A 16,521-nucleotide genomic window follows, 5' to 3' on the forward strand; every position below is an offset into this window, starting at 1 on the left:
CGAATGCAGAGCCTCAAACAGCGGCGCTCAGCCCCTCCTGGAGAGCCGCAGGGCAGGAGACATGGCTGGCAGGCGCACGGCGTCCCCACCCTGCTCACGGGCCGAGCAAAGTCCACAAAACCCCATTTCCATTCATTTCCCCCTCTACATCCCCTCGCGACGCTGCAGCAAAACCCCAGCACCGCCAGCAGCCGGGCGCTGCCCCTCGCCCCGACTCGCCGACCCCAACTCACCGCGCTGCCGAATTTCACCTTTCTCGACTTAAACGGGCGATTTGGGCTCCCATCAGCGGCAGCTCCGGGCAGTCCCTGTCCCCCACGCTGCCGCCGTTCAATGAATTCCTGCTCGAGGGCTGGGCGCAGAGCTGCAGCCCGGCTGCGGGCAGCTTGGGCACGGGACCGGGCTTAAGGCGCGCAGAGTCCTCGCGCCGGTCCTTGGGTGCTCTGCTCCCACCAGCTTTTTCTTCTCCACCCGCTTTTATAGGAGCCGGGTAGCTCCTGCTGGCTTGAGGCACACTTATTATAGCGACTGCTCTGACCCATTTAACCAGCGTTAAATAATTTCTCAGTTCATTGTCCTGCAGAGATTAGTTACATGGAAGCATATTTTAATGATTAACTATTGGGCTCTGCTGAGGCCCCAGCAAAAAAAAAACGGCAGCGTACAGGGCCCCCACCCCCTCCTGCCCCCAGCACCCCATCCTATTGCCCCCCACTCCAACATCTCTCCTTTTCCTTCGAGCCCCAGCCCCCGGTGGGGTGCATCCAGCCCAGCCGGGCTCTGAGGGAAGGCTCCAGCTCCCGGCACTGCAGGCAGAGGCTGGGAAAAGCTCTAAAAGCAGAGCCCGAGCAGGAAGAAGCAATGTGAGCTGGGCGGTTTGGGGCTGCATTTGCCTTTTGAGCCACTTTTGGCTCTTCCGAAAGGGGGGCATCGATCCCATGCAACCAGCGTGAGAGGGAGATTTGTCCAAATCGTGTTTCACCAGACCAATGCTTGGCACTAGGGCTGAAGGGGACAGACGGGGATTTCGCCCACTTCCCAGCTCTGCCCCTGCCTTTCCAGAGCAGCGAGCTCGCTCCTTCACCTCCCCAGAGCTCTTCTTCACCAGTTCCCTGGAGCAGGAGGGGAAACTGAGGCACAGGGAGACCAAGGGCAACCTGCAAGCTATGCTGCTGCCTTCACGCAGCCTTTGGCCACCCCAGGAGCAGGGCAGAGACCCCTCTGCCAGCCTTTGGGAGCATCTTGGGGCCGTTTCCAGCGCTAGATCTGCAGATCCAACCCACCTTCCCCACCAGCTGAAACCTCCACGGGTTCGCAGCGCGTGGGCAGGGGCCCGGCCGCTTTCCGCCGAGCCCCACGCAGAGCCAGGACGTGGGACGGGCAAGAGCCGGGTGTTTGAGTTGGCCTGAAGCAGGAGCCTCCAGCCCCAGCCTCCGGTCCCTCTTCTGCCCCAGGCTCCCCTGGGGAAGCCCATTCACTCCGCAGCATCAGCGGTTTGTGGGGGGGATAAAGGAGCAGACCTGATGGAAGGAAGCGGTTGAAATCCCTTCGGGGTTCTGCGCTTCCTTCTCCCTCCTTCACCTCCGCCTGCTTCGTGCCGAGAGCGCTTCAATCGCTTCGTGTCCGCTGAGGTTTCTACGGAAATCAGTGAACAATACAAAAGGGGAAAAAATAACCTTTTTTGAATAGAATGAAAGCAAAACCAACAACCACCGTGTCTTAAAACGCCACGCAGCAGCTTGAGGCTTCCTGCTGCAGCTGGTGGGGCCAGGAGGGGCTGGCACCATGAGCCACGCAGTGACAGCGGTCACTGTCCCCATGGGACAAAGCAGTGGGACGGGGTCTGGGGCAAGGCTCGTAGAGGCACCACGGTGAATTTCCCCTCAACCCCAAAGTTTTCTGGCCACCCACGATGCTGCAGGGCTCACCGGGTACCCGTCAGGTAACAGCACGGGAACCCCAGTGCGAAGCGGAGCGGGAGATGCTCGAGCCGCAGCTGGATTATTTTAACAGCTCTGACTTTCTGTTCTCGGATCCGTTTTCTTGACATCGTCTGGTCCGGAACAGAAAGGGTTTGAGCCCCGGCCCGGCAACCCCTGCTGAACCCAGCACAGGGGGGCTGCTGCTTCCCAAACCTGACCCCCTCAACACGAAAACCTGCGGCTGAGTACAGCAAAGCCCTGCCTGTACTCGGATGGGAGCACTACGGGACAAAACCCAGCGAGGAAACAGCGAACCAGCTGCAGCTTAAGGAGCAGCACCCAATTTGTATTTTAATCCCATCTCCAAAGAGGAAAATGCCAGAGAGCTGGGGGGGGAAATGCCATAGCTCTGGCTGGGGACCCGCATGCCACCCTGTCCCCAAAGACCGGCAGCGGGGAGGTTTTGGGGTGGAGGCTCCATGAGCCCTCCAGCCAGTAGCTGGTTTGGGGTTGTTTTTTTTTTTTGTTGTTGTTTTTTTAAATGAACAATGAAATTCTGCCTGGCCCCACAGAGGAAAAGGGCTGGGGTGATCGCTGCCAGCTTTTCTTTAGCAGCTCTGCAGGGTCCGGAGCAGGAGGGGGACTGACTAATCGCACGCAGCGGGCTGGGCGGTGAAGCTGTCCATGCGAGGACACAAAACCACGGGTTTTACTCCACATCAGCACGGCGAGCACATGGAAGCTGCTAGGATTGGGGCTGGGAAACAAAGAACCATCCGCGGCATCCTGGGCTCCGAGCAAAGCCAGGAGCAGGGAGCAAAGGGGTACGGCCACCTCATTGCTGCAGCCAGCGATGCAGGAGGGGCTGGGCGAGAATTAAATTGCTTTGCAGCTGACACTGCCATCGCAGCCTGGAGGATGCTCGCTCTTCCCCTGCTTGTGTGTCCCCCCAAGCCCTCCCTGCCCGGCTTTGCTGTTTGCATCAAGTCCTTCTCCAGGAATTTTTGGCTTCCCCTTCTCTTTTCAGATGCTCTCTCACCCCGTTTGGCTGGTTCTCAGGCCAGCTTTATTTGAATTATTTTTCAATGTTAGCAGCATCTCAGCTACCTTTGATGGATGTTTTTATAAGCGCAAGTTAATAAAATAAAGATCATTAATGCATTAGGAAATTAATTTAAGCAACATGTACTGGGAGACTCTTGTTCGTGGCACGCAAAGGTTCTTGGGGTTTAACAAATGTTTCCTAAGCGCTCTCTGCATTTAAGTTGCACTTTGGCCAAAGCTCCAATTTTTCAGCGTAAGCATTTCTCTGCGCTCAATAAAAACTTTGCAGCAGGATTGCTTTCTGTGGGAACAGAAAATATTTTCTTCATCAGCGTCGGCAGCGGTTCCAACCTAAACACCGCTGCCATCGCCTCCCTCTAGGATGCTGGACGTGTCCCAGGCTATGCCTCAATTTCAGCCGCTTCGAGTGGGGGCTGACACAATGTTCCTCTCGCTGGGAAGGTCACAAAACATCGCTCGTGTTTTAAAGGGTGCTGATGGCCCCTTCAGAGAATTCCCTGGGCCCCTCTGTGAGTGTGTGCGTGGGGGATTGGATGCATCCAAGCTGCTGCTGAAATACTTTAAAGCGCTTTAACATCCCAAAGACAACCGGTTCCCAGCCTGCCTTGACCCCAAATCCCCTTCCCTGTCACAGCATCCCACCTGGGATCAGGGATGCTGGTTCTCGACCTCACAGAGTGGCACCAGGATCCCTGTGACACCAAGCTGCTGGGGCAGAACAAGGGGCCTGGGGCAGGAGCACAGCGAGCAGACCGGGGCATTGCTCTCACCGGGGAGGCTGAGGGCAGGACGCCGATTTTGGGACTCACCGTTCTTTCGTCTCCCACCATTTCGGGTCCTCCATCCATGCTGCTCGGGGCAGGTCCAACGCATGAGGACCAGGAAGGACGAGTGGGAGCGAGCGCCGGGAGGATCTGCACGCCGACAGCCGGGGTTCCCATTCCCCTTCCTCTCCCTGGAGTCCTGAAAAAAAGACCAGGCAACCAGGCCCGCCATAGCTTTGGCTGATCCCTGCCCCTGCTCCCCAAGCGCCCCTTCCCAAATGTCCCCAGTGTCACCTCCTCGGGACCCAAACTGGCTCCTGCCCTCCCCGCGTTTGGGCCGATTCGCGCTGGATGCTCCAGCATCTGTGCCAAGGTCGGGACAGCGACGCCCATGTATGCCAGCTCAGGATCTGTCCCACGACTGCCTTTTAAACATGAGAGGAACCCGCGTAACTCAGCTTTCCTGCGTAACCGTGACCCTTTGATTCCACAGGAGCTGCTGGATTTATGTCAGGGCGAAGCGCGACCGTCCCCTGCTGAGGATGGCGGCCACCAGCCCTGCCACGCTGGCGCTTGGCTTCACGGCTCAGCCCCGTCCTCAGACTTGATCTCGTGCCCAAATCAAGAGCACAGATGTTCTCATTAGAAAATCATTTCATCACACAGTTCAACTCCCCGTTATCGCTGTTACGAGGGATTTGCAGCCTGTGCAGGACATGCCTTTATGGTAGGGTAATTCCCAGGGACACGAGGCCGTGAAGTCTGGCACTCCTCTCCCTGTGAAATTTGTAACTCGACTCTGTAAGATCGGCAGATCTGCGAGTACACGGTCACGCTGGGATGGTGGAGGGAAGGGGACAGCCTCTGCTTTGAGCAGGGAGCCTGCGTGCTTGGTACAAAAGGCTCCCTTACCTGCCAGGATGCACAAAAACCCCACAGGACCTTGGGCACCGCTGTGTTGGTGGCTGCTGCCAGCCTGGCTGTGAGCGCCGGTGACAGCCCTGCCTGTGCCCAGCTGATGCCTCACCTGCCAGTCCCCAGGGCTCTCCAGTAAAAATTTAAAAAAAAAAAAGTAATTCCTTTTGGCCAAAGAAGAAATTAAGGCAGAGAAAAGAGAAACGACTTACCTGGGGTTGCAGGCCCACAGCAGCGCTGGTGTTTGCTGATTGACCGCTCTCTAACTCCTCTCCCCTTTCGCTGTTCGGGTGATGCCGAGACCTAAAGGAAAGCCCCCAAGGTGGCAAACGCTGACCTTGTGGTGTGGTCCCCTCCCACACCACCTCGCTGCCTGAGCGCTGCTCCATGAGCCCGTCCCAGGTGCATCTCCCAACGCCAGGACAGACACTGCCCATCCTGCCACGCTGGCTCCCTGCTCCGCATCTTCCACCCCAACGCGGCCGAGGAAATAAATCTCTAGCCCCGAGGACGAAGGACTGACCTCCTGGAACAGCAGGGGCTGAGTTGTATCCCCTGCCCCATCACCACGTTTGTCCTGCCAGTGGCAGTTTGCTGCTCAGACGTAAATGTAGGGCTTTTGGGTCTGTGGGTCAGAGCACAAAGACGCAGCTGCTGCTGCCCGACAGGTTGTGAACTCGTGAGCATCGCCTGTCTGTGCTGGACAGGAGTCAGAGACGTTTCCATGAATCCTTTTCATTTACCAGGAACATTTCATAACCAGAAACGTTCTTAGCAGTGAGGCAGAGCTGAGGAGGAGAGACACTATCTGTTATTTAGACCAACTGATACAACCGAAAAAAAACAGACAAGTTTTCAGGCAGGGAAGGCCTCCTCCATGCTCCTTCTGCAATACGTCCTTTGAAACAATCCGGTATCTCCCTTGCTCTGTGAGCCGGTACTGAGCTCTGCAGAATGCTTGGAAAAGGCTGGTTATGCTCAGTGCATGGAAAGCAAAGCATGAAAAGCCCCAAGAGCCCCATTTCAGCCAAGCCGAGGTGCGCACACGATTCCCTGATTCCCTCCGTCCCTGCCAAATCCCTGCTAGGGCTGAAGGATGGAGGTGAGCAGTCACTTACCAGCACATCTGCTCAAACGCTGTGACAGCACTAACCCCCGGGGATCTGCTAGTCCTTCGGATGAACCTCGCGTGCCATTCATCACCCTGCTTCAGAGGAGAGAAGCTGCAGATCAGAACGGCCTCCCAGCGCTCCTTTAGCTTCAGCTGTTAAGATCTACCACTTGGCTCTCGGGGAAGAAAAAAAAGAAATCCTAGAAAATTCTAAAAGGTTGTAAAAGTGGGTCTGAGGCAGGCTGACGAGCCCGCAAGGTTTCAGAAGTCACTCAAAAAACTGCAGCTCTTGGCTGAGGCTTTACAAGCGTGTGTCCAAACGCAGGGGGGCAGATTCCATGCCTGCAAAGCGAAGCATTTTGGGGAATGCAAGATGTGCTGCTTGCACCACTGCCACGACAAAGAGCTGCTACCCCAGGGAGGCAGAGGCATGAAAAAGTTCATAGAAAATGCAATACGGAAAAAAACGTTTCAAAGCCAAAATCCAGAATCATCCCAATTTGGGTTGGATTAATTCATCCGTGGCTTAACTCAGAGGGGCAGAGCGTGGCCAGTGTGAACCGTTTCTATTCTGGGCCAAATTTAAGGCAGAATAGTGGCACCGCGGATGAATCTGGACCAAGGAGTAGCATTAAGCAAGAAGAGAAAACGTTATGAGCACCACACAAGGAGCACCTTACACCCACAGCCTGCAGCACGCCTCCGTATCAGAGGAGCCTCTGCTGGAACAGGCTCAGCTCCCCGCCGCGGCTGCGTCGTGCAGGACGCACTGCTAATACGCAGAGCGACCTCACAAACTGCGATTCCAGGCTCAAGCAACAGATAAAACAGCGGGCACAACACAAAGTCCTGCTGAGATCCCCGTGAGACTTTCCCTTTCTATTTTTCGGTCAACAACCCAGAATAAAATACTCGCGTAGGGTCAGAGCCCCAAGCACCCACCTGCCACACTGCACAGGGCATGGCACAGACAGAAAGAGGGGCACAGGAGAAGCCACCAGTCTGGCTGCATCTTAACCCCTAATGAGAGCAGCCTTTGCCCCTGCGCTGAGGGAGCAAATGCCCGAGCACGCAGCAGGAGGCAGGGGAGGCGGAATCACAGAAACACGGAGATCACCCAGTCCAATCCCCCTGCTCACAGCAGGCTCTGCTGCGCCTTCCCCGTTCAGCTCTTGGTCATGACAAACATGTATTTCACATGGGACATACGAATCAGGCAGGGGATGAACAAATTGGGCAGCCTGCAGCTCGTCCTGCTCCCTGCACAGCCTCCAAGACGAGCAGGAATTTGCTCCAGGGCAGACGCTCACTTCAGTCTGTCCAAAGTCAGCTGTGTTCTAGTTAAACTCCTCTATTTTATTTCTTCTAAGGCATGACAGTCCCAAAACCATGTCCACTTTGATTATTTTTAAAATGTCAAGGCTCTGCTGGCTTACAGCAGCTGCAAACGCTCCCAACGCAGCATCACGGTGTGGCTGGTTCAAAGTTTCAGGGCAGGATTCTCAGCCCGTGTAAATCACCCCGGTTTGGCTGACCTCAGAAGCAATAGCTTGACTACGACGAAGATTTTAATAAGTAAAAATTAAGTACTTAAGTGCTAATGACAGAACCTTTTTGTATAAACACTTTTTAAGTTCAAGGCACTCCACAGATGTTATTTAACCTTTACACCAATGCTTGGATACCATTTTAATGGCTTCAATAGCATTTTTAGGTACTTCATCACTGTTGTTTGAAGACGTGCTTCAGAATAAAACCTGGCCACAGCTAAACTTTCGGAGTTCTTGGTTTGCTTTCTCTAATGGAGACTATAAACCTTTGCTTAGTAAATGCACCACAGAAAAAAAGCAAACAAAACACATTTTGCCCCTGCAAGAAAAGGAGAGCTTGTCAGGCAAATTCTGCATTCCTCTGGGGGCCAACGGCCTTGTACACAGCCCTGCCACCTCTTCACGGTGTGATCGCCACCAACGCTGCTCAACTCAGTGTAGGGATTTCCTGTATCTTCAGCAAAACTCCCTATAGAAGTCTCTGCTTCCACTGTATCATCCTTTCCCAGCAGCAGAGCACAGCCACGTAGGAGGGGCAGCTCCTTCTCCTATAAAACAAAGCTTCTTGCTAATAAAATGTCTCCAGTGATGACTGTCACACCACCATCAAGGCGGCTGGCCTTCTTAGGCTTGGATTTACGAAAAGAGAAACCAAGACACATCCCGAACAGCTTGAAACCCCATATATTTTGAAGTATCAAAACAGTAGATGAATTCTGACAGCTTTCTCCCGCGAAGCACACAAAGCACGAGCGCTGCCATAACCAGAACCGTCAATCTGCCAAGACTCAAATGCACAATACGGAATAAAAATGAGGAGCGCGCAAGAAATGAAAAGGCTGAAAAAAAATCATATTCACTTCTTAAATATTCAGAAAGTGCAGGGTACTCTATACTTTTCTTGTCACAATTACAACCCGAGATTTTAAGTGCCCAATATGCACTTGTGTTTCCTTGTATGCTTGACATGTCGTGGGGCAACAATTTCTGCACCGCCTTGTCTCCAGAAGAACTAGCAGAGCGCACTGTGCTAGGTAACTGATTAGTTCAGAAAGCAAAAAGCAGCCTTGGAAGCCAGGCAGATCTTTTATGTAATATATAGGACAGTGGAAAAACGGAATCACATAAACAAGATGACATTTGCTTTCCATAAACCATTTCTGAGTCTTGGGATTCCGAAGAACGCATCTGAAAGTAAACAGCCCAATGTGAAAAGCGTTCCCAGAGCCAGAGTAGTTCCTCACCTGAACTTAGGCAGTCAGAGATCACAGACCATAGATTTTTAAAAAGATTTCTTAATGCAACGCAGATGTTGAAATCCCAGATACCTTTAAATGTTACCAAGTATTGCATTTTCAGGAAATTTAGTATTTCTGTATTTTAACTGAGACTGAACCATGCGCAAATTTAATGTTTGTATCCCCACCTGGAATTTATTTTGATAAAAAGGTAAATCAGATAGCAAGTAGATAGGTTCTTGTGTCTTGTACAAAACACACACAACAGAAGATGACATGGATGCTGGCAAAAAGCCTTTGTGATAAAAAAAATAAATCAGCAATTCCCAAGATGGAACATCCAAGTTCAGAGATCTGTTAAAATGTCAGTGCTGGCTAACGATACTTGCGATCTGGTCCCATCTGCTTTTCATAAGTTTAGAACATTCTTCAACAACTTAATTTTAGAAAAAGAGTGCAGATAAAAATGTAAACACTTGCAACCCAAGGCCGCAGAATGTCAAACAGCATTTATGACTGCTAAGAGCAAAAATGCTAATTTTATAATTAATATCACATCATTCTGTGACATGATCTATTAATCTCCTATTTTATTGCACATCTAGAGAGAAAATACATATATATTGACATATCACAAAAAACACTGAAGTCTTTTCCCTCTAATACTACACTTAACCTACCCAGTCAAAACATACCATTAGCCTTCAACCTTGGAAAGCGTTTAATGTGAGATAAATTATGTTTAGGAAGTAACAAATATATTTTCCAATACCTTCCTTTCCTCTCCAAAGATCAAAGCAGCTTAAAATACCATGGAAATGCATATCATAACCTCCCCCCCCCCCCAAACCAGAAATTATCATTCCCTTTCATATATGGCACAACTAAGGCTCAAAAAGGGTAAATTCCTTGTTTAGGATCACAAAAGAAAAACCATGACACAACTGGGGAAAAAAGTCAGATATTTCAATTCAAGCTCTTGTAACGAGTCTTTAAGCCAAAAAAAATCCCAGGACATACTTCAAACTTTATTTCTATTTCCAGTACATTATAACAATTATAGAAGAATGGTCTGCAGTTACAGTATAAAACCAGTGCCATGTGTAACTCATGACATTGTGTATATATACAAAAGATTTATTATAATCATCAATGCTTTCAGCACTAAATACTTAAACCTGAAATCTTTAATCAGACAAGGCTCAGTACACAGAAAATTCTCCTTCGGCCATGACTGATTTTCATTCTTCTGCACCAGATTAGGACTGAAGTGTTGACTCATTCATTTATTCCATGGTCAACAGCATATTCACAACACTGTAACTTGTCTATATATAAATACTGGAACAAATGTTCAAAGGGAAAATATACACCTCACTCTTAATGTTCTTCTGTTTGTATTACTAAGAGCCTTAACATTACAGTCTAAAGCCTCAGCTGCTGTGAGCTGGTCCAACTCAGCTGTGTTCAGTGGCAATAAATATTTAGCTGATGATCTGGATCTACCTTTCATCAAGTATAGACTGTCAGACATCCTTGAGAACAGTTACCCTATCAACAGATCCTCTCACTTCCATGACATATTAGCCTACTCGAAGTTGACTGAACAAGTATCAAGCAGTTATTACTCCACGTATCGATCCCTGAAAATAGCCCTTTTCACAAACAGCTCCAAAAGTCGGCTTTGTATTGTAATCCATTCTGAAAAACAGTTGGGCAATTCAAAATCATATGAAAGCAATTATAATTATAGTACTGCTGTGATAATTAAAACATTGCCAGCTGTATATTAGCCTGCTCAGATGTACAGCTGTTACATGGGTAATGGAAAAAATACAAAAGCTTCAGACTGTCCCATCATTTCTGACAGCTACACAACAAATCCAGTTACTATCACCCCTGTATATAACAAAATGCCGAAACAATAGTGTCCTTTTCCAGGCTTTCTTGTAAACAATCGGTTCCCTCATCACCTCTGAATAATAAGAATTGTAATATATTTTACAGTGATGTCCAATACAAGATTAAACCGGTATCAAGTGAAAAACAAAAACATTAACCAATTCTCTTTTGCTGAAATTATTGCCAGCTTTGGTCTAGACACCTCCTACTTTTGGTCACCTTTGTCTTCAGTTGCCATTGCTGAGTCTCTCTGTTGTTCGTCCGGATCCCCTGGAAGGATACTGGTGACTGTCTGGAGAAGTGACTCGATCTGCTCCTCTGTTAGTCTTTCCTCGCTTTCTTCTACCATCTGCAGGTAAAAAAAAAACAATCTATTGTGATCATTAAATCCACGCTTCTGCCCTCACCTCCAAAAAGAAGGACTAAACTAAGCAGGAAATCTTGTTTTCAAGGGATCGAAGACATTGTAAAATGTTTCTGTAATGAGCTCAGTCAAAGTGGAAGTCTTTCAATATGTAAAAGAAAGAATGAAGAGCTCCATTGTTAACCACGACAAATGGCACTCCATAATGAGACCCTGCTTGCTTTAAAACAAGGCAAACAACACACTTGACCCAGTCTTTCCTTCCTGGTTTCTCCTAAAACCTTTCCCACTGCAGACATCAATATTTTGAGCCAGGCCTTTCATGTGGCTCATGTGCAGAGCTCACTTCCAGACCTATCTTCCTAAATTCCTGTGCCTTCTCAAAAGAACTGAAATGAGATAACCCTAGATGGGTTACCTGAAGCTTGGTATCTCATCCAGCACCTAGAAGGTAAGTAATTAGGGCAGAAAAGAAGCCACCTAATTCTGGAGCAGCCATACTTATTGGAATTTATTTAAATTGCGAGATCCCCGAGTATAAAAGCATATAAAAGCTCCGAGAAACACAAAACACGCTGTCACGCACCAACAATAAAATTCTGTAAGATTAATTAGGGACCTACTCTCACTGTGGAGCTGTGGGAACTCTCGTATCACTGCTACCAGGAAAAACAACTGCCCTAATTTATAGGCAGCTGTTAAAAGGAAAAGCTTGTCAGAGGACTGGAAACGCAAGCCAAATGAACTCTTCAAACGCAAATGAAACCAATTAGGATTGTGGAGTTTGCGATTTTCTTTTTTATGCAAAGTCCTTTAACATGTCCTTTGAAGAGCGGTGATTTATATTAATTACAGTTCCAAGTCACTGCAGGTTTAATCATTTCTAGCTGTAAATTGCCAGCTATTCAGACACATCGTGCCTACTAAAAACCAGAGCGGTATATTCAATTAACTACTCCCCACCTCCTCCCCCCCGATGTCCTATGAGTCCTCTTTGCACAATCGGGTCATCTTTCAGCAGTCATTATTCACAGGTCCTTGATGAGAGGAAAGCAAGCACGCTAGAATCCACTCATGCAGCAAAAGGCAGATGAATATCCGTTTGCCAATGACTGTTTCTGGGGACTCATCCTCAAAGGATGAAATTCTGTGTAGAGTGCCTTTCAAAGTATGGTCATTTCAGGAATTACTGTGGGACCCTGGCCTGAAAAACAGCCTGGGCTCTCGTTACTATCAGCTGTTAGAGTACATAAAACGAGTTAAAATATACTAAAACCACTCCTAACATTACCTTTCTGCGTAAGCAACCGCTGCAGCTATTGAAGTGGTGTCGGATAATTGCCTTTTAGGCTACAGCTGAGTGGTGATCATCTCAGCAGGTTAACCAGCTTACCTTGGAGCAGCAACGTTATACAACGAGGTCTGCTACAGTGCAAAAATACGCTCTTTGTTGCCAATACCGCAGACAAAGGCATTACTCCAGAGATGACCTGTGCTGCTAAGTTTTGTAGAGGACCGTGAGCCTGTTTTTTGGACTGGATTATAGCGTTATTAACGACTGTTACATTCAACTTTAAAGGTGACAGCCCCACAGCAGCAGGATCTGTACAGACATAAAGAAAAAGCCCACATCCTTTGGACAGGCAAAATTACTTAAGGCTGAATGATTTATGTCTCAGCGGCCAGTGTCTCCTGCATTTGTTACTGCTTTCAGATCATCAGAAAACTGGCACCTTGCCTGACTCAGATTTGATTTATTAGATCACTTGAAGTCTGCCCCTCTTCCCCATTTAAATTTTATCTCTCCCTAGATACCTCCATTCCCTTTCCTTGCCACACGCTTGTTACTTTAGATACTTGCTTCAGGTGACCCAAGTCAAACACAAGGACTTATCAGAACTTAGATAATATAGTGGTTTTTAGATTAGCACCAACTCTTCTCAACTTCTGCATTTAAGACAGAATATATTTAGGTGCCTAATTTCTGCTTCTTACATGCTCTTGAGCACTGAACGAGTAATTTCTAATATGAACAATCATATTTATGTCATTTGTACTGGTGGAACACGAGAGCCTGCTGGACTCACAAATGGCAGATATGCCTCAGGACATTGACTGATGAGCTCTGGTGACTGCTCTGGCAGTTTAAGAAATCACAGTTGAGCAGAAAGTTGATGAAAAAAGTAGTCAGAAGCACTGGTGCTGAAACTGATGTCTAAGGTTAAAGTGTTGAGAAAAGCGCCTTTAAAGAAAGATGCTGGACACTGTTCTGAAGAGCAGGTAATGCGACTCCACATTCCCTTCCGTTGACAGATTTGTAGTCTCAGCCAGAGAGAAGTGGTAATTTCTTAAACTGCTGCAGCAAATTCATTAAGGACTCACCTCTCAGTGCATCCTCGCTGCCAGCTCTTACACTGGGAGTTACTGATAAACAAAACTCTGTATTTCAGCAGGGCGGACAGCTTATTATTCAAGCTGATATTTCAGCACTACATGGCTGTGATACATTTTAGAAGTTCAAAGGATCAAGAGCGTAAGTGATAATCTTTCTTTTCTTTTTTTTCCTCACAGAGAAACAGCGTGAGCAGTAATTTATGAAAACACAAGCAATTAGGAAGCAGAAAAGCAGCATGCTGAAAGGAAAAGCTAAAAAAACAAAGCACAGAGAACACGCAGACAAAGAGACAAATGGTATCTGTTTCCCTTTAGAACAGTTTCAAGGGAAACAGAAGGTGACTCAGAAGTTTATTCTAGATTCAACAGATGTTTGCACAGCCTTCTGATTTGCAACTATAATACCTTTGCTACAGATAGTACAAGGAAATGAGGTTATGATGCTCAGAAGAGAAAAAATGTATAAGAGAAAACAAAAGAGGGGAAAAAAGAAAACTGTATTCAAGTGCTGACTTTTCCAGCAAGAATTTACCAATACAGGAAAAAATCTATACCAAAACCCTCTGCTAACCTCTAACTTGCAATTGGCTGAAACTGCTCAAGCAACGGATTCAAACTGTAAGCAGTCAGGAATGCACAGTTTATACTAGCGCAAACAAAAATGCAAATGTTTGAGTAAGTGTATGACATAAGATATTTATGTTGGCAGTGCCACACAAGCCAAATGGAAATTGATTATTCTCACAGATGATGCCACGTGCAAACTGTAGGGTATCATCAACCAAAGCTCCAGCTGAACTGCTATGTTCAATATTTGGGGGTTGTACAACTGGGCAATGTTACAGTAACAAGGTTTATAGATAAAAAGCACCCTAATGCGCAGCAAGACAAGCGTGTCTCTTTCACAGGGCTGAGCCCAAGGATTTTCTTGAACACAACAAACACAGCAGGCCACCTCATCTGTGTGTCTTCTTACATAAATAAATCCCAAATCATTACTTTTTCAGTATTCAAGTCTACATTACCCCAAAATAACTACAGTCGTATTTAGTAAATATTATAGCATATCAAAGTCTTTGATACATATATACAATATGAACTATTTATGAAATGCAACTATGTGGCTAACAGCAGTTCAGGCCTCAATGATAACTTCTATTTCACCCAAACCGGTAACAGTTAGTTATTTAACTCTCACTACACTCTATTCATGCTGTAAGAAATTTTTATTTTTCCCCCAGCTAATGCTCCAAACAATGAAATCTGTAAGATCAAAGAAGGAATCGAGCAAGGACACAACAAAATTTTATCTGGTAGCCTAACTGGTGTTCCTACAGATGAAATAAATGGAGGCACATTCACCTTGCAGTTAGTAAATACCTTTAAACCCTGAGTACCTAGAATTAAGTTTCTTTATTGATAAAAAAAAGTATCAATAAAATTAACTGGCCAGATTTTCAGAACTGTGGAATATATGCAAATTATTCAGAAGTCAGCAAAATCTGCTCTACTGCTCAGCTTTGAGAGCGGTCCTATCTTTATGTAGAAGTCTAATAGCCAATACTTCACTTGCTTAAGCACCTTTCATTCTTCCTCTCCAGCTATATCTGTGCACAGATTTCTAACGCAGCAAACCAAAACACACAATCATCCATCACTAGGCTCCTGCTGCAACAGAATGAAAAGACAAATCACTCACCAACTGCTGAATTAAACTCTGGCAGATGCCTTGCTCAGTAATGTAACCGCTACTGGGAACTAGAGCTGTATTCATTAAACAAATGTGTATGTGGAATATTTTACTACCACGCAGCCTTTCCCAGCTGCACATTTTAATAGTAGCCTTTTTTAATTGAATACTATGTATGAATTTCTCAGAGGAACAAAACAACCATAATTTCCAAATCAGAACGCTAACAGAATTATATTAAGGAGTAAGTCCCATTAAAACCTGCTAATAAATTCTCATGGCAGGAAGTTATTTGCAGAAGGTTTTAAAGGTTTTATATATCAAGTAGGTATGTCAGAAAATGGCCACTAGCCTATCAAGATAATTTCAAAGATCAACAGTGGTTTTGCTATTCATAAAACAAAAGATGAAAATTTATATTCATGGTGACGTACACATGCTGGCACATTGTAAGTACATTGACATACACATGTGCATACTTGTCTAGATTTTTTTTTAAAACTGTGAAACAAGGGCAAACATTTTAGGAATATGCTGTCCCTAACTATAATCATACCTTATATTTTCTGATTACCAAAGTAAAAGCAAAGCGTAAGAGACTTCATCATCCTTACTGTGCTTTCTTTTGAGCTTTCAGACTAACATTTATTTCATTTAGCCTCCTAAGACAAGACAACATACTGCAAATGTTGAAGAATAAATAAAGCTGCATGGAAGAACTCTAAAAAAAGAGTTCTGGAAGAACTGAGAAACTCTCAAGAATCAGTAATATTTGATTGCTAACAAACCTCAGCATCACCAAACAGAATCGTCTGTGGGTAAAAAGCTATTGTTTATTTGAATAATAAGCTAAGGATTCTATTAAAAAAAAAAAAACAGTAAACCATAATAAAAAACGAAATAGGGTTCCTATCACTTCCAAAGCTATCAAGCCCATAATTTAACTCCAGTGTAGGAGTACTTATTTTATGAGAAAATGACTGCTAATTCCTCCTTTAGCAGTAATTCAAAATAGTTCAGCACCAAAATGCTAATATAAAAAAAAAAGAACATGAAGTAAAGTGAAAGACTGATTGGAAAGCAAAAGAACGACTGGATTAATGTACCTCAGAGATAATTAACCAACTATGCAAAGTGGGAAGCAAAATACATTGTTGAGAAAATAAAATGTTTAGTTCCTCTAACACCTTCAATTTTCCAGAAGAGTATACTACATTATTTCCTATTCTATAATAAAAGACAATCTGTTAGGCTGGTTACGCAGAGCACACATCACAAGGTATGAAGGTCTCCAAGATGGAGATCTGGTTTTAAAAAGCACAGAATTAAAATCCACTTTTCCGCTGAGAGAGAAGAATGTGGAGCAATTTGTTCATTAGAAGATGCTTAATCTTCAAACCCATCACGGTTCAGCATTAAGTAAATCTGGACCAGTATCACGGTTAGGTCAACATCACTGTCTTTCTTCCTCCTTTGTGAATCACTGAGCCAAGAACAACATATGTTAGAGATTAAAACAGGAGGTCAAGATAGCTGTAATGTGTACAGTGTTTTACCCAGTGGGATATGAATTAGAATTTCATGCTCTTTTTGTTGCTATTGTTGT

General features: G+C 46.1%; 2 protein-coding genes across 4 annotated transcripts in view; both read right to left on the reverse strand.

Moving 5' to 3' along the window:
* The window catches only part of TPST1 (tyrosylprotein sulfotransferase 1), a 36,589-nt gene extending 36,034 nt beyond the window's left edge, over nt 1–555 (reverse strand). Inside the window, exon 1 of one of the 2 annotated variants that reach the window (XR_014574301.1) lies at nt 234–555. The gene's annotated coding sequence lies outside the window, so the exon portion shown is untranslated. The remainder of the gene's footprint in view (nt 1–233) is intronic. The other variant, XM_083806607.1, reaches the window with a different exon arrangement.
* A 9,017-nt stretch (nt 556–9,572) lies between these two features.
* The window catches only part of CRCP (CGRP receptor component), a 30,846-nt gene continuing 23,897 nt past the window's right edge, over nt 9,573–16,521 (reverse strand). For both annotated transcript variants that reach the window (XM_083806618.1, XM_083806617.1), the window contains one exon: nt 9,573–10,816. In XM_083806618.1, the coding sequence (XP_083662744.1) occupies nt 10,673–10,816 (144 nt within the window). In that variant the 3' untranslated portion in view covers nt 9,573–10,672. The remainder of the gene's footprint in view (nt 10,817–16,521) is intronic.

This window comes from Anser anser (genome assembly GCF_964211835.1).
Source record: "Anser anser genome assembly, chromosome: 20".
Taxonomy (NCBI): Eukaryota; Metazoa; Chordata; class Aves; order Anseriformes; family Anatidae; genus Anser; species Anser anser.